The sequence below is a fragment of the Lolium perenne genome, chromosome 3 (genome assembly GCF_019359855.2).
Source record: "Lolium perenne isolate Kyuss_39 chromosome 3, Kyuss_2.0, whole genome shotgun sequence".
NCBI lineage: Eukaryota > Viridiplantae > Streptophyta > Magnoliopsida > Poales > Poaceae > Lolium > Lolium perenne.
In genome coordinates, this window is record NC_067246.2 from 269961313 (window position 1) to 269986996 (window position 25684).

Below are 25684 nucleotides of genomic sequence, written 5' to 3' on the forward strand. Positions count from 1 at the left end.
GAAGGTGAGACTAAAGGAGTTCCAAGTTGGTGATCTAGTGTGGGAAGCCGTGTTGCCATTAGGAACCAAGGATAAAGCATATGGCAAATGGTCTCCTAATTGGCACGGTCCATACAAAGTCGTTCAAGCCTTGAAGGGTAATGCATACATGCTGGAGCAGCTGGACGGCGCTAAGTTCCCAGTAGCTGTCAATGGTCAGCATCTCAAGAAATATTTCCCAAGCATGTGGGATGACCAGTAAAATGGGGGCCGATTCAAGAAATCGGCCAGTAAAAAAAAAATTATATACAAATCATAGCCGATGCGCAGACATCGACTTGAGAAATATAGATATCAGTACAGCCGATGCATTTCCATCGACTCTAGACAGAACAAGCTCAATTGAGCAGGTTAACAGGTCAAGTTCAAGCCAGAGCCCATGGCATTTGAGATGATTTTCTCGATTGGATTTGCTGAATCTGTGCGTTTGGAATTTGAGGTTGGCGTGGACACAAATTGGATCTGTTGACCGTGTGAACAGGCAACTTTTATGGCTTTAGAGCATGTTTATGGCATAAGCCGATGCCCTGCCATCGGTTCTTTGTGCATTGACTTCATTTGACAATCGGCAAAATCGACAAAGAAGCTAAATTAATTGGGGAATATTTCTTCATTAATAAAGGATTTCTTACAGAGAAAGAGCCGATTGCTCAAGGAAGGAAGAACAAAAGAAGGGCCTATTAGCCAATCTACTACTACTAGGCCTATACTAGTGGATCCTAGTCTACGGGCCGTTGCTGCCCTCGTCGTCGTCGGAGCTCTCGTCGGCGCTGCTGCCGGCGGGCTCCTCGTCACTGCTCCAGCGGCCCCCAGGGGGGGCCTCGTCATCTTCATCGTCGACGTCGTCTTCGTCGTCGTCATCATCATCTGACCCGGCGCGGAACCGCTTCGCCGGCGGGTAATCCTCGAGGGAGTCGGTGTCGTCGTCTTCCTCCTCCTCTTCCTCGGAGAAGGTGTACCCGTCCCAGGAGAACGAGTCATCCTCGCTCTCCGATTCCAGTTCCCCATCGGCGAGGAACTGGAGCTCTTCGTCTCCGCTGGTCAAGGACTTGTCGTCCTCCGACCAAACGGAGGAGGCGTGGTCCTCCTGGTCCCACTCTTCTGGGGCGCGCTTGTTGTGCGCCGCCATCTGAGCAGCCACCGGGTCCCACTCCGGCGTCGGCTCATGAGATGAGGAAGAATCGAAGAATACCGACGAGCTGGAGGAGGACGGAGAGGAGAAGGACTGCGAGGAGAGATCCGATGAGGCGGAGGAGGAAGAGGAGGAAGACATTGCTCTGGATTGGGAATTTTTGGGTGCCGATGGCCAGAACAGAGCAAGGGGATGAAGAGGCGAACTGTTCGGCGCGGTTAAATAAAGGGGATATAGTGGAGATTCAATGCCACAGCAGTTTCCGAGGAGGTAGTGCCCAAAGAAAAAAGAAAACAACGGTCAAATCACGCGGAGAAGTTGAGAAGGCAGGGCATCATGATGAAGGATACTGCGACGGTTTTGCTCTGCCACGACATGACCCGACGAAGAAAAAACAGAGTGATTTTGGAATTATCAATTCCAAAACCAGGGGGGCATGTGTTATCACCAGAATTTGACCGGATCTGAGGTGGGCCGCGATCAAGGTTGGGCTTGAAGAATATACATGGAAGAAATACGTGAACCGGCCTTGTACACGAAGTTTGGGCAGTTTGCCCTTGTATCTGTAAATATAATAGGATACGTGTCGGTTAGTTAGAGTTTGGCTCGTGCACGGTTGGGATTATTCCCACGTTAGAAAGTCTACGGACTATAAATATGTATCTAGGGCTATCAAGAAAAACAACAATCACGTTCATCACAAACCAATCTTGGCGCATCGCCGACCCCTTGTTTCGAGGGTTTCTTCCGGGTAAGCATCATGCTGCCTAGATCGCATCTTGCGATCTAGGCAGTATACGTTTATTCGTTATCCATGCGTTGCTCGTGCTGAAGCCTTTTTGATGGTGAGCAACGTAGTTATCATAGATGTGTTAGGGTTAGCATTGTTTTCATCGTATCACATGCTTTCGTCCGTGCAACCCTTAGACGTCTAGCCGTCCTTACACCTTTCTTAGGTGTAAGGGCGGCACCTTGCTTGATCATTGTTTAGTAGATCCGATCCGTTATGATCGCTCCTTGATTCATCAAGGATTAGTTTAATATCTGCATAGTTAGGCCTTACAAACGGATTGAATGATCCAGTAGCACGTAGGGTGTAGTTTGCTAACCCTAGACAAGATGTTCCGGGGATCAACTTAATGTTGGTTTTTAGGCCTTGTCTAGGGTCGGTTTATTATCACCGTGCGTGGCTGCCAGGCTCAATCACGAGTAGGATGTTCCGATTATGCGGTGAAAACCCTAGATCGTCGTAGGTCGTTTTAGCTTTGTTTTGATCAAGCAGGACCACCATGCAATCGTAAACCCCATACGAGTCATGGGTGGATCGGCTCCTTGAGCCGATTCACGGGACAACCTAAGAGCCGATCGAGGCTCGTATTTAATGTTTACGTGTATGCCATGCAGGAAACTAAGCGAAGCAAATCCATCACCTTCCTGATCAGGTATAGATCAGGTGGCACGCCCTTGCACCAGCATCGGGACGTGCGTACCAGGAGCTTTGCGGGCCGTCGCTCGGAGGGACCAGGGCCAGCCGCAGCCCTAGGTTGTTCCCGGCTCTTCGTGTTGCCAGCCGTTGCTCGCCGGTGGGTTTCGGACGCCAACAACGGCGCAGCTGGCCGCGGAGGAGACGGCACAGCGAGGATAGATCTTAGGGTTTAGGGTGTGGGGTGCCAGCACCGGAGAAGAAGGGGGCGGGACTTAGAGGGATCGTCGGGGCGGTGGTGGTAGACCGATGGAGAAGGAGCTTTGACGGGGTGGGGCAGCGAGGCGTCGCAGCAACGCGCCATGGCCGGTGGTCTCCGCGGGGGCACACCGGTGCCGGAGAAGAAGGAGGCGTCTACTGAGCTCTAACCTAACGCCTAGAGATACCCTTTTTATTATTGAAACCACCATTAATTGAAAAAATTGAATCGCAAAAAGAAGGAAATGATGAAGCTATCCTATCAGGAGGTAATATTGGTCATTTTTTCCTTGGTATAACTACTTCTGTACAGGTACCAAATGTATTGGACCCTTGATCTTCTCCATTTTCTCTACCAATTAAACTACCGAGCTTGAAGATCAGACATGGTCACGCCATTCTCTGAGACGTTTACACCACTAACATGTGAGTCGCTGCCGCTGGTAGAGGAGTGGCCGGAGTAAAATGCTGGCCGGGAGGGCGTCCGCCGTGACATGGACTGGCTGCTCAGCATTAGCACGACCTCCGACGCGTCGGGTCTCATCGCCGGTTTCTTCTGGACGCAGAGGAGCCCGATGTGCACGCAGTTGAGCATCTCAGACCGAGGGTAGTGGTCGCCCAGCGACCCGTCCGCCATCTCCGCTGCTTTTCCAGACCTCCACTTGTCCCATACCTGTAGTCAATCAAACATGCATGCATACATCAATTAAGCAAGCATTTGGTAGTTACATGGATTGCTCATCACAATCCGGTGCTTACTTCGCTTAACAAGTTGTCGGCGTCGGCGTCTTGACAGGGGCCGTTGTTCCTCCGGCCCGTGACAATCTCCAACACAATGACGCCGAAGCTGTATATGTCCGACTTGGTGGAAACGTGGCCGCTGTAAGCGTACTCCGGCGACATGTACCCACTGCACGTGTGCATCCATCAGTTCAGCTCCTTAACTCGAGAAATTATTACTTCCTCCGTTCCATAATTCTTGCCGTGGTTTTAGTTTAAAGGAAGTCGTTGGCATAGCACTTACAGGGTACCAGCTGGTCGCTTGGTGACGTCTCTGGACTGGTCTCCCCGGAATGCTCGAGCCAGCCCGAAATCCGAGATCTTGGGGTTCATGTTCTCGTCGAGCAGGACATTGCTCGGCTTGAGGTCTCGGTGGATGACCCTCAGCTGGGACTCCTCGTGGAGATATAACAGGCCACGAGCGATCCCGCAGATGATGGTGTACCTTTTCTGCCAGTCTAGGCCATGCCGCCGGCGCCGCCGACCATCATCTGCGTGACATATGCACGATCGCACACTTAACTATTTAGAAGTTTGGAGTTGAAAGAAAGAAGAGGAAGACATGGTGAGAAAAAGAAATCTACCGAAAAGGACGGTGTCGAGGCTCCTGTTGGGCAGATACTCGTACACCACCAGCTTCTCTCGCTCCTCCAAGCAGACCCCATGGAGCCGCACGATGTTCCTGTGCAGAAGCTTGGCGGCCAGCAGCAGCTCATTCTTCAGCTCGTGGAATCCCTGTGCTGAACTCTGGGAGAGCCTTTTCACTGCTATCACTTGCCCATTCGGCAGTATACCCTGTGATAGTGTGATGTGAATCGAATTGTACAGAAAGTAAGCAGAGAGCAGAAATAGCCTGTCATCTAACTGATGGATTACCTTGAAAACCTGCCCAAAACCTCCCTCTCCAAGCTTGTTTTCCGCGGCGAAGTTTCCCGTCGCAGCCCTCAGCAACGGCAGAGTAAATTGCTCCGAAGTATCTTCTCTAGCATCATCTGTACGTCTCACACACACGAGTTAATCTGTGGATCGGATATTTGAAGGAATGCTAAAATCTACAGGAAAATCCAAGTACCTCGTGCTCGTGGTGGTGTCTTGTTCGACCTTATCCTTCTCTGCGTGTAAAGGCAGACGAGCGCGAAGAGTAGCACGAGCAGCGCTCCAAGCGATGAGAGCGCGGCTGCGAGGACGACGGCACGGTTGGACGATCTCCTGTTTCCTGCATGCATCAAAAAGGATAGGGATGATGGCGACGGCACTTCGCTGACTTGTCCACACGGAAAGAAAAGGTTGGCCGAAAATGGAAACTTCGCGTTATGGTGGTGGAAATTTTGGAGAAATGTCGAGGTCAAGACAGCGACCCTCCGGTCCATATTCAAGTCCAAGTTACTCACCGCGTATTGGCACCGGCGGCGATGGTGGAGCAGCCGGAGCCGGAGGCGGCGCGTCGAGCGCCAGGTCATAGTAGGTGTATAGCTGAACCCGCAGGTGGCAGTTGAAGTTCTGCGCCACCCCTCCCTGGTTTCTCCAGCAGCACGCCGGCAGCCGCGGCACCAGCCCCTGCAGGCACCGCTCGCACTCGGCGTCGCTGCGGTCCCTCATGCACTGCACCATCCCGTACAGGGTCCCGTTCGGGTCGCCGGGCGCGTACACCGCCTCCCCGGTGGCGAACATGCTCGTCCTCGTCGATCTGTTGCCGCCGCCGCCTGCCGCGCGCGCCACAAGGCGACTCATCAGCGCGTAGTACGACCGCTGGTAGCTGTCCGGGTCGGCCAGCGTGCGGCTATCGTAGACCGTGTCGTAGATTCGCTGCTCGTAGGCGGCCGAGTCGTTGGTGTCGGCGTAGCTGATGTAGCACCTCCAGGACCATAGCCCCGCGCTCCGGCTGGAGGGGCACCGGCCGCTCAAGTCCTGGACGGCCTCTATCAGGTCGGCGAGGCACGTGGACTGCGCGGTGTCGCCACGGCAGAGGCCGCGGACGAAGACCTGGTCGCGGCCGGTGCCCAAGGACAGGGAGGCGAAGCCCGTGGGAGCCGTGGCCTGGGGGAGCGCGTTCAGGAGAGTTTGGAGGTTGGCAGCGAACGCAGTGCTGTTGGAGGTGGTTGACGACGGCGCTGGTGCCGGGGAGGGAGATGCAGCAGAGTCGCCGCAGATTATCCGCGCCTGGGAAACTGCGAAGCTTGCCGCGAAGAGGAGGAGCACGAGGGCCGGCGCTGGGGATGGAGGCTTCACCTTCACGGATGGCATGGCGAATGGCGATGGCTACGTTCAGTAGGCGGCGCGCGCGAACATGGTATAGTTAATGACCAGCTTAGCTTCGGGTCCTAAATGGTACTCACACAGGTACGGTCACCGCCAGCGTGGTGACTCGGTCTTGGCATTTGCCGTGACATGCGTGTCGGGCTCCACACGGTGTAGAGACTGTAAAGGGAAGACCGGAAGAGTCTGATCAAGGCGGCGATTCTCCTGTCCATAGGAGGCGTGCATGTTTTAGTCATCCATTCTGCTGCTCTAGGATTGTGATGTTTCGTCAAGTTTCAAACGCAAAGAATTCTCATGCATGTGATAAAAGCATTTCTCGAAGTTGATATAATGAGATTTGTTCACAGGGTTTAACGTGAACACTTGCTTATTCACGCAATAGTGTACTTCCTCCATAGCGTTATATAAGCCCATTAGGTGCTTTGAGAGAAAAAAAAAAGGCCAATAGTTTGGTCAACAATTCACAAGAAATATAATATTGATGAAACTCCATTATGTGTAGTGTATGGTTAACTTATATGGGCATCACGCCTATCATAGAGATGATGCAACACATCTCTCGTATACTCCTCTAGAAAGGAAAACTCCAATCTAGAATTTAAAATTAACAGAGCATAGCTTTAGGTATTTTGACATGATGTTTGAAATAGAAATATACTACCTTGATCAAACAAGATCACCGTAGATGTCACTACATAAATATAGCACAAGACTTCACTTAATCTCTAGCGAGAGGTAACAAAAGATAGGTAAAAATCATAGTAGATCCCGAATTTGTTGTCACTATCCAATCACTACCATCATGTTACTCCAACTAATACACACGTTCCCCCATACATGTTCTCTTATACAAGTTGGATCAAAACAAACACTTAAAAACTGGGTACACGATATGCATCGATCTACTCATACACCTTACACATAATAAAATTTCAATCTCAAATATCAACTCATAGAATAAAGATCCAACACATATGAAAGGATCATATGCCGCACCTAGAGGGGAGGTGAATAGGTGCTACCAAAATTTTAGATCTTTTTCAATTAAGGCTTGACATAAAGGTAAAATCTCTAGATATTCAACTATGTGAATTTACCTAGATGACAAGATAAACAACTAAGCAAGATATCACTAAGCAAGATATAGTAATACAATAAAGGATAGAGGTAATCGAGAGTGGAGCACACGGAGACACAAGTGATGATTCCCGTAGTTTCTTCCTTTTGAGGGGAAGTTCGTCTACGTTGGAGGGGTGTGGTTGGCACGAAGGCCAAACCAACGCCACAAAGGCCTCACCCTATTCTCCGGTGAGCAACGCCACAAATTCCTAGTTCACTTGTCCACTAAGGGATTTCCTCGAGGCGGAAAACAACAACAACAACAACAACAACAGCAACAACAGCAACAACAACAACAACAACAACAACAACAACAACAACAAGATCAAATCAAATAACAACAACTAGGGTTTCCAAAAGAAACACTAGCAAAAGTGCCCTCAAGAAACTGAGGTGGAAATGCAGATCGCTTTGGTGAAGATGTAGATCGGGGTCTTCTCATTCGATTCTCCAAAGATAAAGAGCTTTTGGTGGTTGAGGGAGGAGATCAAGTGGATGTAGTGGCTCAGCCGTAGGTGATATTCTTGAGCAAATCGAGCAACCTGAGCTTGCGGGGAGAAGGGGTATTTTTACACCCCCCCCCTCCCCAGAAATCGAGTCGTTGGTGAAATTTGGCGGCGGAATATCCGGTCTACGTAAGGGCAGGAATATTGGGGAGCCGGATATTTGCAACATGTTCTCAAATTTGTAATCCCGCCCGCTTAGTCCTTAGCCAATTTTGGGGAGCCGGATATTTGCAACATGTTCTCAAATTTGTTTCTTCCTTTTCTTTCACGTCAACATGTTTTCAATACCGATCACAATCTGCACCACTTTAAACACATTAGAGTATCACACATGTTGTCATCAAACACACAAAACCACCATGGTGGAGAGATGTTCTTTCAACATAGGAATTACATATATGACAATAATCATGTTGGGCAGCTCATATGGCACTAGATCATTGATACACAAGAGAGAAATAGATCAAGCTACTTTCACAAAACCATAGTCCAGGGGTGGACTACTCCCTCTTCATCATGGTGATGATGGTGGAGATGCTGGAGAAGGTGGAGATCCCTTCGGCGGTGGCTCTGGCGGAGTCCCCACACCCACCCCCATTTTTTGCTGGTTCTGTCTTTGTTTTCGTGTTTATGTGTTTCCGTGACGCTCTCCTCCCGAGTTGCGTATGTGAACCTTCATATAGATGTTTTTAGATCAAGCTCATGATATGGAGATGCAGGCGGATGACTGGCAATGCTCGAGGGAGCAAAAGAGGTAGCGTGGCATGGCCTAGGGTAGGGGTCGTGCCACCTAGGCTCTTTTGGGCCTCAGGGCTCCCCTCTTCAGGTTCAAGTGCTCCAGCTCCTTCTCTTCGCGAAATATTGAGCCTTGAAAAATCCCCGATCAATTTGACTTCGTTTAGGTCCATGAAAGTTAAAATACATAAAATGGGGTTTTCGTGTTCTACAGAGTTATGACCAAAATAAGGGGGTCATTGGAAAATCCCCATAAATTAGTATAAAACATGATTATAACATTCCTTATGATGCAAATACGTGGGAATATGTATCAATAAACTACAAAGTTCATGTATGCATTTTACATGTATCACCGGCACCTTTTCGGTTGATCGTGGCCACGATCAATTGTTGACACACAAGTTAGTGGGCCCATATCTTTGTCTTTCCATATTCTTATGTCTTTCCCTTCCAGGACTCCACCCCCATCGCTATCTTCTCCCTCTCCTTACTTTTTACTCGGGCGTCCATCATGGCCGTTCCTCTCTCAGTTGTTGACGCGTGATTGGTGTTGGAAGCGAAGGCCGGCGACCGGAGTTGGAAGCAAAGGTCGGTGACTGTCCACCGAGACGGAGCTGGTGACGCTGCGGCCTTCCATGGCGGAGGCGGTGACGACGAGGATGGACCGAGCCGGAGGTGGCACACGACGCGGATGCGGCCACGCCGATGGAGGAGAGGAAGAAATCTTAGGGATGGGGTGGGGACGGGTTGTCTACCGGTGCTGGAGAAGAAGAAGACTTAGGGGTTGGGGTGCGGGTCGCCGACACCGGAGATGAACATGCCGGTGGTGGAATGTTGGGGGGATGACCCCGGTATGCCAAAGGCATGCCAAACCGGATGGTTTGAGCCATCAAGATACCGGTTTAATATTCTTACCAGAACACAAAGATAAGAATTTGGCTAAGTGAAGCTAAGCCGGTATCCCCAAGAGGGGTATACCGGAACCGGATAACAAAGATACCGGAAAGAAGGGCCTGTCGGCAAGACTGGTCAAAGATTCTCTTCAGAGCTAGAAGACAAGGATGAGCTAAGCAAAGTAGCTTTAATCGAAGCCCTGGCGCCAAAGAGAGGGGTGACGCTGAAAGAAGCTGGAGGACGTCAGCGTCCCTGATTAAAGAAGACCCCGGCGTCATCCATGATTAAAGTAGCTTTGTAAAGTAGTTTGTCCGGTCAAAGATGCCATTAGGGTTTCTTGTTCTGTAAGCCACCCTCTCCCCTATATAAGGAGAGGGGGCACAGCCTCTTACGGGCGCGTGTTGACAGAAGAGATCAGACGATAGACCTTGTATCCAAGAACCTGTAACCATATTGAGATCAATGAAGCTAGCGATCTAGTAAAGAGTTCTTCCTCTTGTCTCTCTTCTTGCATACCGGCCTTTGGCTGAGTTCTTGAGGAAAGCATCCGGAAATTCATCCCATCTAGTCGCAAACCCTCCCCCGAATCCTCTAGCGCCCATTCGGCCCCAACTTAAGCCATCCCATGTCATCTGCTCGTTCGCCACGACGACAGTTGGTGCCCACCGTGGGGCATGAAGTGGCGCTTGCTGGAGTTCACATTCGGGCGGGCATCCTCGACGTCGCCGGCCAGCGTACGGTCTCCACGTTGGTGCAGCGCATCTACGCCATGGACTTCATCAACGACAACGCGGGCTGCTTCGCCAACGGCGGCATCTTCCCCAAGAACGGTCGCATCATCGAGTTCGGCAGCCACCGCATCTACTTCGGCACCGTTCCTGTGCGCCAGTGCCTCTCGCCGGTACTGGTAGCGCCGGATCCGCCAAGGTGGCTACATGCTGGCCGCGCTCCAGGCAGCGTGGAGGTGATGATGGTAGGCGCGGTCGACGCCGGCAAAGAAGCTGCGGAAGAAGGCGCTGGGCGTGCGGTTTCGACCCGTGCGGCCAAGCCACCGCTGGAACGAGGCGCAGGCGCAGCGGGAGCATCATCCGCGCCACCGAAAACACCACTCCAAGTGGCGATGAACGTCCTCGCCACCCCCATCGCGCAGAACATCGACCCGGCAGCGGCTCAGGCGGAGCTGGAGGCGCAGCGCCAGAAGATGCTCGAGAGCGGCAAGGACATCGCCAGGGCGCAGCGCGAGCTGAACCTAACCCTACGTGAGTATAACGCCGCCCATGGCTTTGCTTCTGTTAGCGCTCATGCAGCTAGGATACCGGAAAACCGGCTTAAGGCTCGCAATCTAGATCAGGATCTGCGCAAAGAAATTGCTGCCGGCAAGAGCACATCTGCGTCTGTGAGCATTGTAGAGAAGCCTAAGTACAGTAACCCGGATAAAACAATAAAAGCTGCTAAAGCTGCTGTAGCGCTGTGAGACTCGCTTTCCGGGGACGCTCTGGCAAAACAACAAGAGCGTGTCCGGGAGCTTCTTGAAACTATCGAGCAGCAAAATGCTGAACAGCTTGATAGGCTAAACAAGGCTGTGGCTTCAAAATCCGCGCGTTCAACAAGGAATGCCGGTAGCAAGTCCCATGGGCAGGCTTCGTCCCCCCATCCGGACAGAAGAAGAGAAAAAGAAATGAATGCGCAACAGATGACTGTGTATGACCCGGTTCTTGCCGGAAAACAACAAGCCGGGCAATATGATGCCGGCAGAAAAGGCCAAGGGGCAAACAGAGGCTACGCCAAAGAGGGCTATGCCGGAAACAATTATGCCAGTAGACAAGAAACCGGGCAAAATTATCGAGCTGCGAGGGCGGCGTATGATGAGGAGGAAATAGATCCCCCAAGGTACCGGCAGGCAAGGGCCGCGGTACCAGAATGTTACGATGAGGCTGATTCCGCAAAACCGGCAGCATACCGGAACCCGTTGGGAGAACGTTTGGGAGAAAGATACCTACCGGAACGGGATGCGAGGCACCGTCTGGATAGGGTATTGTAGGGATTCGTTGCATAGAAAACAAAAAATTTCCTACCGCGAACACGCAATCCAAGCCAAGATGCAATCTAGAAGATGGTAGCAACGAGGGGTTTATCGAGTCTCACCCTTGAAGAGATTCCAAAGCCTACAAGAGGAGGCTCTTGTTGCTGCGGTAGACGTTCACTTGCCGCTTGCAAAAGCGCGTAGAAGATCTTGATCACGATCGGTTCCGGCGCCACGAACGGGCAGCACCTCCGTACTCGGTCACACGTTCGGTTGTTGATGAAGACGACGTCCACCTCCCCGTTCCAGTGGGCAGCGGAAGTAGTAGCTCCTCTTGAATCCGACAGCACGACGGCGTGGTGTCGGTGGTGATGGAGAAATCCGGCGCAGCTTCGCTTAAGCGTGCGGGATGTGGTGGAGGAGAGAGACCGCTAGGGTTTGGGGAGAGAGGGGGCGGCTAGGGCGCCGGCCAAGGGCAGCCCTAGGTGGTGCGGCCAAGAGTGGGCAGCCCCCTCCCTCTCCTCCTCATTATATAGGTGGAAATCCCCAAGTGTTGGTATCCAAGTCTTCGAATAAGACCCCAACAATGAAACCTCCCATATGTAGGGAAACCTACCCAAGGTGGGAATCCCACTTGGGGTGGGATTCCCCCCTTCCATGAGGGGGTTTGGCCGGCCACCCTAGGGGAGTCCACCTTGGACTCCTCCCTGATGACCCACAAGTATAGGGGATCGCAACAGTCTTCGAGGGAAGTAAAACCCAATTTATTGATTCGACATAAGGGGAGACAAAGAACACTTGGAAGCCTTAACAACGGAGTTGTCAATTCAGTTGCACCTGGAAACAGACTTGCTCGCAAGGGTTTATCAGTAGTAACAGGTTTATAGCGATGAGAGTAGTGAAATAACGCAGCAGAGTAACAGAGACAGCAGTAGTGATTTTAGTAAACAGCAGGATTAAAATACTGTAGGCACGGGGACGGATGACGGGCGTTGCATGGATGAGAGAAACTCATGTAACAATCATAGCAGGGCATTTGCAGATAATAATAAAACGGTGTCCAAGTACAAAGCAATCAATAGGCATGTGTTCCATATATAGTCGTGCGTGCTCGCAATGAGAAACTTGCACAACATCTTTTGTCCTACCAGCCGGTGGCAGCCGGGCCTCAAGGGAAACTACTGGATATTAAGGTACTCCTTTTAATAGAGTACCGGAGCAAAGCATTAACACTCCGTGAACACATGTGATCCTCACATCGCTACCATTCCCTCCGGTTGTCCCGATTTCTGTCACTTCGGGGCCATCGGTTCCGGACAGCGACATGTGTATACAACTTATAGGTAAGACCATAAACAATGATTATCTTGATGAAACAATAACATGTTCAGATCTGAGATCATGGCACTCGGGCCCTAGTGACAAGCATTAAGCATAACAAGTTGCAACAATATCATCAAAGTACCAACTACGGACACTAGGCACTATGCCCTAACAATCTTATGCTATTACATGACCAATCTCATCCAATCCCTACCATCCCCTTCGGCCTACAGCGGGGGAATTACTCACACATGGATGGGGGAAACATGGCTGGTTGATGTAGAGGCGTTGGCGGTGATGGCGGTGATGATCTCCTCCAATTCCCCGTCCGGCGAGTGCCGGAAACGGAGACTTCTGGCTCCCGCGACGGAGTTTCGCGATGTGGCGGCGTTCTGGAGGGTTTCTGGCGACTTCGACTTCTCTCCTGGCGTTTTTAGGTCGAGGCCGATAAATAGTCCGAAGGAGGGCGTCGGAGGCCGGCCGAGGGGGCCACACCACATGGCCGCGCGGGCCCCCCCTGGGCCGCGCCGCCCTATGGTGTGGGGCCCTCGGGCCTCCACTTCAATTGCCCTTCTGGCTCCGTTAGTTTCCTGGGAAAATAGGGCCTTCTGCATAAATTCCGAGGTGGTTCCCGAAAGTTGGATTTCTGCACAAAAACGAGACACCAGAGCAGTTCTGCTGAAAACAGCGTTAGTCCGTGTTAGTTGCATCCAAAACACACAAATTAGAGGCAAAACAATAGCAAAAGTGTTCGGGAAAGTAGATACGTTTTGGACGTATCAACTCCCCCCAAGCTTAGCTTATTGCTTGTCCTCAAGCAATTCAGTTAACAACTGAGCGATAAAAGAACTTTCACGAACACATTTGCTCATATGATGTATATATTCTCATGCTATGGCTAATACTCGAGCAGTTCATAATGAGATACATGCAAATAAGATCATCTAACAGCTATGTCAATCATGGAGAGGTACCAACAATTAATAAGAAGCATCATGAATCATGTATATAAGCAAGATTGCAATGTTCATAAGAGAGTATGATAAAGTGGTATCTCGCTGGCCTGTATTTGGTTGGCAAAACATAAATGCCCGGGCACCTCTGGAGTTCATAGAAAGACTAGAAGTAGTGATTGTCAAAAGATAAATGCATCAAAGTTATACCACAATCAATCATATTTTGAGACAAGCATATTGTACTAAGAATGACAGTTGTGCTCTCAAGATAGTGCTCAAAGAAATAATGGAGACACAACATAAAAGTAAAAGATTGACCCTTCGCAGAGGGAAGCGAGGGATTAACATGCGCTAGAGCTTTTCATTTTTATAAAGACAGGAGTAAAATTATTTTGAGAGGTGTTTGTTGTTGTCAACGAATGGTAATGGGTACACTAACTACCTCGCCAACCGGACTTTCAAGAGCGGCTCCCATGAATTATTGCATATTTATTTGGCACTCCTTCCAACCTTTCTTTCACAAACCATGGCTAACCGAATCCTCGGGTGCCTGCCGACAATCTCATACCATGAAGGAGTGCCTTTTTATTTAGTTTTATTATGATGATGACACTCCCCCCAACCTTTGCTTACACAAGCCATGGCTAACCGAGTCCTTCGGGTGCCGTCCAACAATCACAAACCATGGAGGAGTGTCTATTTAAGTTAATTAATTCGGGACTGGGAATCCCATTGCCAGCTCTTTTTGCAAAATTATTGGATAAGCGGATGTGCCACTAGTCCATATGAGAGTCCGTCAAAAGTAAATGACAAGGTTGAAAGTTAAACACCACATACTTCCTCATGAGCTATGAAACATAAACACAAATTGAGAAGCATTTTGAAGGGTTTAAAGGTAGCGCATGAGAATTTACTTGGAATGGTTTGAAATGCCATGCATAGGTATTTATGGTGGACACTCTGGAATAACTTGGTTTTCATGTGTTTGGAAGTACGAGCAGCGTTCCCGCTCAGTACAAGTGAAGGCTAGCAATAGACTAGGGAGCGACAAATCAAGAGAGCAGTAACTGTCATAATCATGCTTGCGGCAAAATAAATTAACGGAGGCATAAAAGTGATACAAGAACTCTGAAGCAATATAGATCCTCGAGGCTTAATTGACTTTTTTGTTCAGTCATAGCATGCGTGAGCATGTGTCAAGTCGATATAAATGAATTATTCAGAGGAGGATACCACAATGCCATACTTACTTATGAATAAAACAATGCAAACAAACATACATGACATGCTACTCATATTAATAAATTGGAGCTAAACATGAGAGGTCATGAACTACTAGACTTTCCCAAATAACATATACCTCACATGAACCAACTAAGCATGCTCACATGGATGAGTATATGTACAAAAATGAAAACAAATAGAGTTCATACCAGCCTCTCACCACAATCAGATTGTCGTAGATCGTCATTATTGCCTTTTCACTTGTGCAGCTTGGATAATATGAAATGAAAACCACGCTCCAGCCACCGAAGACCATTGAACTCATAAAGAACTTTACAAACCAGAGAAGAACAGCAAATATTTTTGGTGTTTTCAAATTGCAAATAAGAACAAGAGGAAACAAACAAACAAAGCAAAATCTTTTTGGGTTTTCTTATAGCAAACTAGCAATAGCAAATAAAGTGAAACAAATGCAAGAAACTAAAGCAAACAAATGGTGAAGAGAAATAACAGAAATATTTTTGGTCTTTTGTGTTTTGGGAAGGAAACAAAGCGAAATCAAGAAATAGCAAACTAAAAGAAACACAGAAAAGCGAAATGGCAGAAATCTGCCAAAACCTGACAGCAGTACAGAAATCGATTTTAACAAAAATCTTACGTTGCTCAGATCGAAAAGTGTTCAACTAATGAAAGTTAGATAACAACCTGGGGAACCTACACAAAAATTTGCAGCTCAAAATGACGCTCTGGCTATTTTTGACGATTTTTACAGTAACGTTCCAGAATCTGTTTTCAGGCAGCATTTCCCCAAATATCATCTTCCTCTCATTAGAAAACCACTCAAACGAACAAAACAAGTATGTGCGAGTATCCAGCAACCATAATATGCAAAGAATGAGTGATGCCGGTATACCTCCCCCCAAGCTTAGGCTTTTGGCCTAAGTGGAGTTCAATCCCATCGATCCCATGAGGTAGTGTCTCCGTAATATGAAGATGGGTCGTATTCCGGGTATGTGCTAGAAGAAGCACCCGGATATGTGACGGTGTGGTCGTAGGAGGTCCCGACGTCCTCGGAGTCATGTTGCTGGTGGAAGTCTCTTATCTTCAAATGTTCATCCACCTCCTCCTTAGTGCACGACCATGACTGCCTGTCAATACTCAACAAACTAGGTTGGGGAAGAGGGATTTCCTTCTCCTCCCCGTCAGAAAAAAACATTCTATACACCATACTATCTAAAGTAGAGTCAGTAGTAACAAAATGATGACTCTTCATAGCAGTAATATCAAGTCTCCTAGGGGCCAATGGCACATCATTAGGATCAATAGGAAGATTAAGATATGTTAAAACGCGCAGTGCAATGGTTCCTCCAAAAATAGGCCCCCTGGTAGTCAGGCGGCGAGCAATAAGAGCACCAAGGTGATAGGAGGTTTGACCAGTAAGTGCAATATTCAGGAAAGCAAGATGGTAGCTAGAGATATTACTAGTGTTCTCCCTACCAAGAATGCTAGTAGCAATGTAGTATGCAAAATATTTAATGGCGGGGAGTTGAATGTTCCTTATCTTGCCCCGCTGAATGGTGCGACAATCATCGTCGGTGATCCCGCGGTAGAGCTCCAGCAAGTCCCGGGGGTTGTCATCAATCCTACTTGCTGTACCTACAGGGGCAATATCCAAGGCACAACAAAAATCCTTCAATGGCATAGTCACAGTATTACCATAGATCCTGAATGCAACCGTTGGCTCATAGTGTTTGTTGTTGAACTGGAAACTCTCGACGAAGATTTTGGTGAGCAAGTAGTATTGCTCCCTTTCATCGCCCATATAAGTGGTTAACCCTGCCCTGTTGACAAGGGTTAAGAAATCCTCCAGTATCCCTGCATTCCTTAGAAAATCATAACATGGAAAAGTAGAAGCATTAGGAGGACCGTTGTCCTCTTCAGGCGCGAAGCTAGGCGCGAGAATGTCTTCATTGTATGATTGCCTAATCCGGGTGGCGGCCCTAGAAGGCCTCCCGGTGCTAGTTGTCCCCTTCTTGAACAACTCCCCAAAGCTAAACTTCTTCATAGCTTCTCTGAAATTTTCAACAAATGACATAAAAATTTGGTTTGGTGACATATAATTGAGGGAAACTACCATAGGAACTTGCTAGAGTACTAATCATGCATCAAAACTAGTTTCTACCACTTAGAACAAGCATGCAAGCTCACTAAACATGTTACCTACAACAGCAAAATATTCAAGATATACTCAACCAAACGAAATTCTACTTGGATGGGTGGAGGAGTCACATACCGAAGAGCAAATGTGCCAAATTTCAGACAGAAATCTGGGCTGAGCAAAGAGATCGAAAAATCCGGAGCTCTGGAGCAAAAACGCGAGTGAGAGGAACTTGGTACGAGTTTTTTCGGGAGAGAGACTGTTCTGGGCGAAAGAGATGACAAAGTGGGGCAGAGGGGGACCCACACCATATGGTGGCGCGGCCACCTCCTTGGCCGCGCCGGCCTGTGGTCTGGCCCCCTCTGGTGCCCCACAGGTCATCCTCTGGTGCTCCCAGGTGCCTCGTCGAAAAATAGGACCAACGGTATAATTTTTGTGAATTTTTGAAAACTTTGAAAAACGCACATTTCTGGGTATTTAGTTTATTATTACTGGCCAGGAAAAATTTTGAAATCTTCAAATAACTAAAGAACTTTGCAAATTAAAAGTGCTACAGCAACTAGAGCAAGTGGAGGAAGAAAGAGATGTTGTTTACCCTCTCTATGCATACAAAAAGTATTTGTTAACAAGGTTGATCAAGTCTTGCCACCAAATAAATTTTACATAGCATAAGAAGAAATAAACCTCAAATCAATCATGTTACCTTGAATTGTATTGATATGGATCCAATCACGAGAGTTTGATATTCTTCCTTAGGCTCATATATAGGACAATCAATAGTTCCCACTTTGATAGTTCTCACATTAGAAATAGTATTGACTCCACATACTTTATCAATCTTCTTGGGGAAATAAACGGTATGCTCCCTATCATCAACATTGAAAGTAACCTTTCCTTTATTGCAATCAATAACAGCCCCTGCGGTGTTAAGAAAAGGTCTCCCAAGAATAATAGACATATTATCATCTTCAGGCATTTCCAACATAACAAAATCAGGTTAATATCAAGCGATTAGTAGTAACTTGAACAGGAACATTCTCACATATACCAACAGGAATAGCAGTAGATTTATCAGCCATTTGCAAAGATATATCAGTAGGTATCAGCTTATCTAAGTAAAGTCTCTTATAAAGAGAAAAAGGCATAACACTAACACCAGCTCCCAAATCACATAGAGCAGTTTTAACATAATTATTCTTAATAGAACAAGGAATAGTAGGTATACCTGGGTCGCCCAACTTCTTCGGAACTTTGCCATTGAAAGAGTAATTAGCAAGCATAGTGGAAATTTCCTCATTGGGGATTTTCCTTTTGTTAGTAACAATATCTTTCATATACTTTGAATAAGGAGGCAATTTAATAGCATCAGTCAAAGGGATTTGCAAGAATAAAGGTTTCATCCAATCACAGAATTTATTATAGTGTTCTTCTTCCTTTGATTTTAGTTTCTTAGCAGGAAAAGGCATTTGCTTTTGCACCCAAGGTTCTCTTTCATTACCATGTTTCTCAGCAATAAAATCTTCTTTAGTGTACTTTTTATTTTTAGCATGCTTTTCAGGTTCTTCTTCAACCTCTTCTTTATCGGGAGTATCATTCTTATCATTATCATTATCATTATCATGTTCATTACCACTTTCGGTTTCAGCATCGTAAATAGAAATACTATTAGGATTATTAACAGGTTCAGAGGATTCTACAACATTTTTATGTTTCTTCTTCTTTTTCTTCCTAGAATGAGCACTAGGTTCAATGCGTTGAGAATCTTGTTCAACTCTTTTGGGATGCCCTTCAGGATATAGAGGATCCTGGGTAGAGACACCACCTCTAGTTGTTACTTCATAAGCATGTTTCTCTTTAGAATTATTCCCTAACAAGTCATTTTGCACTTTAGTGAGTTGATCAATTTGAGTTTGAATCATTTGAAAATGTTTAACAAGCATCTTAACATCATTGGAGGTTCTCTCCACAATATCATGCAATTCACTAATAGCTTGAGAATTTTCCATTAAATGATTCTCTACTCTCATATTAAAATTTTCTTGCTTAACAATATAATTATCAAACTCATCTAAGCATTGTGCAGGAGGTTTCGAATACGGAATATCTTCCCTAGTAAAGCGTTGAAGGGAGTTTACCTCAATCATGGATGAAGGGGAATTATCTCACATATATCTTCAATAGGAGGTAGATTCTTCACATCTTCAGATTTAATACCTTTCTCCTTGAGAGACTTCTTGGCTTCCCTCATATCTTCATCATTCAATTTAATTAAACCCCGCTTCTTCAATATTGGAGTTGGAGTCGGTTCAGGCGTAGTCCAATCATCATGATTCCGGCTTATTTTAGCCAATAATTCTTCAAATATTGCCCTGGAGTTCTTTTCCTGAAAACACAACCAGCACAACTATCCAGGTATGCCCTAGACTCAATGGTTAGTCCACTATAAAATATATCAAGTAAATCATGCTTTTCCAAATCATGCTCAGGTCGAGCTCTAATAAGAGAGCAGAATCTCGACCAAGCCTCGCAATTTCTCTTCATCTCCACGATTAAAATTATAAATTCTCTGCAAAGCAATATGTTGAGCACTAGCAGAAAGTATTTGCGGAAGAAAACATCAAGCAATTCTTTCGGACTTTTAATAGAATTAGGTGGCAAATTATTATACCAAGTTTTAGCGTCATCCTTTAATGAGAATGGAAATATTTTAGCAACAAAGTAAGTACGCATCTTAACATCATCAGAAAACAAGCTACTAAGAGTAGATAGCTCAGTCATGTGTTCAACAGCACTTTCTTTTTCTGTACCACAAAAGGGTGTTTTCTCAACAATAGCTATATGAGATAGATCAAGAGAAAAATCATAATCTTTATCCCTAATGTTTATAGGAGATGTGGCAAACTTAGGATCAGGAGACAGTTTATATCTAACGGCATGTTCTGCAAGCAACTTTTTAATTTTTCTTGCATCAGTAGTAGCATTGCATTTTTCAATAAAATCATCATTAAGCTCCACATAATCTTCCTCAGGATCATCACTAAAATAACCAAGTTCGGGTGAACTAACGGTTGTAGTAGCATTAGGAGTTTCAGTATTTTCAATTTGTCTAGACCTAGCAATTGTAGCATCTAGAAAAGATCCCAATGAACCACTATCATCAAGCACAGCAGAAACATTATCAATATTATGAGAGTGTTCAGATTCAGCAGATGTACCCGCATGCGAAGCATGTGGCGGTGAAACAAGTTTATCAATCACAGATGGTGAATCAAGAGCAGCAGAGGTATTCAGAATTGTACCTTTTCTTGTAGTGGATGGTAATATGGCGATCTTAGTATCGCGAGGTTTACCCATGATGGAGAATTTGCAGCGAACAATATTAATCCAAGTGAACTTCCAAATAAAGCTATGCTCCCCGGCAACGGCGCCGAGAAAATAGTCTTGATGACCCACAAGTATAGGGGATCGCAACGAGTCTTCGAGGAAGTAAAACCCAATTTATTGATTCGACACAAGGGGAGACAAAGAACACTTGGAAGCCTTAACAACGGAGTTGTCAATTCAGTTGCACTGGAAACAGACTTGCTCGCAAGGGTTTATCGAGTAACAGGTTTATAGCGATAGCAGTAGTGAAATAACGACGAGAGTAACATAGACATCAGTAGTGATTTTAGTAAACAGCAAGATTAAAATACTGAAGGCACGGGTACGTATGACGGGCGTTGCATGGATGAGAGAAACTCATGTAACAATCATAGCAGGGCATTTGCAGATAATAATAAAACGGTGTCCAAGTACAAAGCAATCAATAGGCATGTGTTCCATATATAGTCGTGCGTGCTCGCAATGAGAAACTTGCACAACATCTTTTGTCCTACCAGCCGGTGGCAGCCGGGCCTCAAGGGAAACTACTGGATATTAAGGTACTCCTTTTAATAGAGTACCGGAGCAAAGCATTAACACTCCGTGAACACATGTGATCCTCACATCGCTACCATTCCCTCCGGTTGTCCCGATTTCTGTCACTTCGGGGCCATCGGTTCCGGACAGCGACATGTGTATACAACTTATAGGTAAGACCATAAACAATGATTATCTTGATGAAACAATAACATGTTCAGATCTGAGATCATGGCACTCGGGCCCTAGTGACAAGCATTAAGCATAACAAGTTGCAACAATATCATCAAAGTACCAACTACGGACACTAGGCACTATGCCCTAACAATCTTATGCTATTACATGACCAATCTCATCCAATCCCTACCATCCCCTTCGGCCTACAGCGGGGGAATTACTCACACATGGATGGGGGAAACATGGCTGGTTGATGTAGAGGCGTTGGCGGTGATGGCGGTGATGATCTCCTCCAATTCCCCGTCCCGGCGGAGTGCCAGAACGGAGACTTCTGGCTCCCGCGACGGAGTTTCGCGATGTGGCGGCGTTCTGGAGGGTTTCTGGCGACTTCGAATTCTCTCCTGGCGTTTTTAGGTCGAGGCCGATAAATAGTCCGAAGGAGGGCATCGGAGGCCGGCCGAGGGGGCCACACCACAGGGCCGCGCGGGCCCCCCCTGGGCCGCGCCGCCCTATGGTGTGGGGCCCTCGGGCCTCCACTTCAATTGCCCTTCTGGCTCCGTTAGTTTCCTGGGAAAATAGGGCCTTCTGCATAAATTCTGAGGTTTTTCCCGAAAGTTGGATTTCTGCACAAAAACGAGACACCAGAGCAGTTCTGCTGAAAACAGCGTTAGTCCGTGTTAGTTGCATCCAAAACACACAAATTAGAGGCAAAACAATAGCAAAAGTGTTCGGGAAAGTAGATACGTTTTGGACGTATCACTCCCCTTTAGGGTTGGCTGGCCATGCAAGGTGGAGTCCCTCCGGGACTCTACTTTCCATGGTGATTTCTTCCGGACTTTTCTAGAACCTTCTAGAACCTGCCATAAATGCACCGGATCATTTCCAAATTTGGAATATGACTTCCTATATATGAATCTTATTCTCCGGACCATTCCGTAACTCCTCGTGATGTCCGGGATCTCATCCGGGACTCCGAACAAATATTCGAACTCCATTCCATATTCAAGTTCTACCATTTCAACATCCAACTTTAAGTGTGTCACCCTACGGTTCGTGAACTATGCGGACATGGTTGAGTACTCACTCCGACCAATAACCAATAGCGGGATCTGGAGATCCATAATGGCTCCCACATATTCAACGATGACTTTACTGATCGAATGAACCATTCACATACAATACCAATTCCCTTTGTCACGCGATATTTTACTTGTCCGAGGTTTGATCTTCGGTATCACTCTATACCTTGTTCAACCTCGTCTCCTGACACGTACTCTTTACTCGTACCGTGGTATGTGTTCTTTTATGAACTCATTCATATGCTTGCAAGACATTAGACGACATTCCACCGAGAGGGCCCAGAGTATATCTATCCGTCATCATGATGGACAAATCCCACTATTGATCCATATGCCTCAACTCATACTTTCCGGATACTTAATCCCACCTTTATAACAACCCATTTACGCAGTGGCGTTTGGTGTAATCAAAGTACCTTTCCGGTATAAGTGATTTACATGATCTCATGGTCATAAGGACTAGGTAACTATGTATCGAAAGCTTATAGCAAATAACTTAATGACGAGATCTTATGCTACGCTTAATTGGGTGTATCCATTACATCATTCATATAATGATATAACCTTGTTATTAATAACATCCAATGTTCATGATTATGAAACTAATCATCCATTAATCAACAAGCTAGTTTAAGAGGCATACTAGGGACTTCTTATTGTCTACATATCACACATGTACTAATGTTTCGGTTAATACAATTATAGCATGATATATAAACATTTATCATAAACATAAGATATAAATAATAACCACTTTATTATTGCCTCTAGGGCATATCTCCTTCAGTCTCCCACTTGCACTAGAGTCAATAATCTAGTTTACATTTGTAAAGATATAACACCTTGGCCTTCCGGTGTTTTATCATGTATTGCTCACGGGAGAGATTTTTAGTTAATGGATCTGACACGCTCAGAAACGTATGTATTTTGTAATTCATTTGCGTCTCAAAGCATCACTCATTTCCAAATGAGTCGGCATTAAATATGTTTGATCTTCTGGTGGAACCTTAATTCATTGTCTGAAATATGTCACTAATATTGTCACACACAATATAGCTTCAAAATTCGACTGCTGTCGGAACTACACCAAGTTCTCAAAGAACCTCTTGACTTTAACATCCTTTGTCATTTGTCAAAACAATGACATATTCTGCCTTCTTTTGTAGAATCCGTCACAATATTTAGAACTATTCTAAATCTAGCATAGACAACTTCTAGCTCATTGTGCTACCTTTTAAAACAACACTTAGTCTAATTTGAGATTGAAATTTTATTTTCATATGTGACAAAACAAATATCGGTGCAACATCTTACAGCGATTTGTTTGTCATTTCTACATACAAAACTATATATATATTCTTGGTTCTTCTTAAGTACTTCAAGAATATTCTTACTGTTTTTCAATGATCATCTCATGAATCATTCTGGTATATGCTCATAACATTTTAGAGCACAAGATATCTGATTGTGTACATATTATTCCTGATCTAAAAATCACTCATGTGTTTTTACTCATTGAGTGTCAGATACACTCAAGTCTTGTTAAAACTTCACATGACAAGAACATCTTCTTAATATTTCTATATTGAACTATTTCAATATCCATTCTATGTACTTTGACTTAAACTTATTTTGTGTTTCAATCTACCTTCATAGATCTTGACACTAAATTTGTTTCAGTCCATATCCTTTCATTGAAATTTAATTCTTAATGAAACCTTTTTAATCAAGTATATAATTACATCATTTATAACCAACTATATGTCATCTACATAAAGTATTATAAATATGTCTCAGCGCTCCCACTTAATTTCTTGCAAATGCAAACCTCTTCATCATCTCTGATGAAATAAAAAACTCTTTGACTATTTCATCTTGGTGAAGATTCCAACTCCGTGATACTCACTTCATCCAATTGAAGTTCGTATACCTATCTAGTATTCTACGGACTAGCAAAACAATTGGTTGTATCTTGTATACATACTTCTGTTAAGTAGTGTATTTTGCCATCCTACTAGCATATCTCATAAAAGAAATATGTAGTGATTACTAGAATAATCCACATAGACTATAAGCATTGCTACGGAAGATCTAATCTTATCGTAGTCAACTCTTTGAACTTTGTTGTAAACAATTTTTCAACAAGTCGAGCTTTCTTCAAGGATATTTCATCCAAGTCTATAGATCCATTTACTTTCAAAAAGTATTCATCTATTATGGATTTCATGGCGCATGGCCATTTTAACGGAGTCAGGGCTCATCATAACTTCTTTGTTTGTAGTTGGTTTATCATTGTTCAAAATCAATCCTTTGTCCACAAATCATTTATTTGATCACAAAGTAAACCATACCTACAAGGTTCAATATGTACTTTGATCTCCATGGCTAAAACACTTTGTAGTCATGGGAGCCATAATCGTCGTGGCCGCTTCCGAAACCAATTCCGATCTTTGCGCTACTCTGATCATTATGCTCAGGTTCATAAACCTTATCTAATTATATTGTCCTCCCACTCAAATACTTCACTAGAAACAATTTCTTGGAAATAAGAAACATTGACAAACACTTTTGTTTTTGTCTCGTGGGAAGAATTCCCAATTAAATCTCTGGGATAACCAACAAAGACATTCATCCGATTTTGGTTGAAAACTCTTAGACCAAAATTTAAAGAAAGGACTATTAAGGTTTATACCCATGCCATAACTCGTATGGTGTCATTTCAACGGATCATGATGATGCTCTATTCAGTGTAAAAGCGATAGTCACTAAAGCATAATCCACAAAAATTTAATGGCGTCATAATATTTTATCTCATCATTAATCCAACAAGGTTTGGATACATATCTCGGATACTATATCATCATTATGATACTCCAAGAAATGTGAGTTGTAGAACAATTTCATAACTCTCTTAGATGTTCGCTAAAACTCGTAATTCAAATATTTCCACCATGATCCAATCATAGATATTTGATTTTTCTATTACGATGATTTCCACTTCATGCTAAAATTTATTTGAATCCTATTCAAATGTTTCAAACTTTTCCTTATTGAATATATCCACATATATACTCAATTTATTGTTTGAAAGTTTTCATGAAGTAGAAGAATCTTCCGCACACAACTATGCCCAGTGAACCACATATATCATTATGTATGTTTTCACTAAGTTAGTTGCCCGTTCAACTCTTCGGCCTATGAACGGTATTTCAGTCATTACCTTTTAGAAAAGATTTTGCAAGTGCCAAACGATTCAACAAATCGAATGACTCCAAAAATCCATTTGCATGGAGTTCCTTCATGCGATCCTTTCTAACATGACCTAAATTGCGGTTCCACAAATAAGTGGAATTCAAATCATCTGCCTTATGGCATTTTTAGCGTCAGTGTTATGTATGTGTGTTTCACCATTAAGATTTATAATAACTTATCCATTTTACATGGAGTAATGTCATAATTTAAACAACTCATTGTTTTCATTTGACCAGAGCAAAATAACAATTATTAAGTTCTTTATTATAAATTCTAAGGGCTAGATAGAATGCTAACGACGAACATAATAACACTTTATTTTGTTCCAGGCGTGCATTCTTATCATATTCCTTGTCAGTCACTTAGGCCATTGTATTCTTGTATTGCGTTGTTTTGTATGACACTTCATACCAACCAATATAGTACTAATACCCAAGAATTTCA

General features: G+C 45.2%; 1 protein-coding gene across 1 annotated transcript; it reads right to left on the reverse strand.

The window, feature by feature from the left end:
* Positions 1–3114: 3114 nt before the first annotated feature.
* On the reverse strand, positions 3115–5984 carry LOC127324010 (cysteine-rich receptor-like protein kinase 10). The gene is made up of 7 exons (XM_051352116.2): positions 5024–5984; positions 4705–4848; positions 4509–4624; positions 4217–4427; positions 3877–4123; positions 3612–3762; positions 3115–3525 (listed from the first exon to the last, which is right to left on the reverse strand). The coding sequence occupies exons 1-7, from the start codon at positions 5874–5876 to the stop codon at positions 3217–3219; spliced, it is 2031 nt and encodes a 676-aa protein (XP_051208076.1). The 5' UTR covers positions 5877–5984; the 3' UTR covers positions 3115–3216.
* Between the last annotated feature and the right edge of the window lie 19700 nt (positions 5985–25684).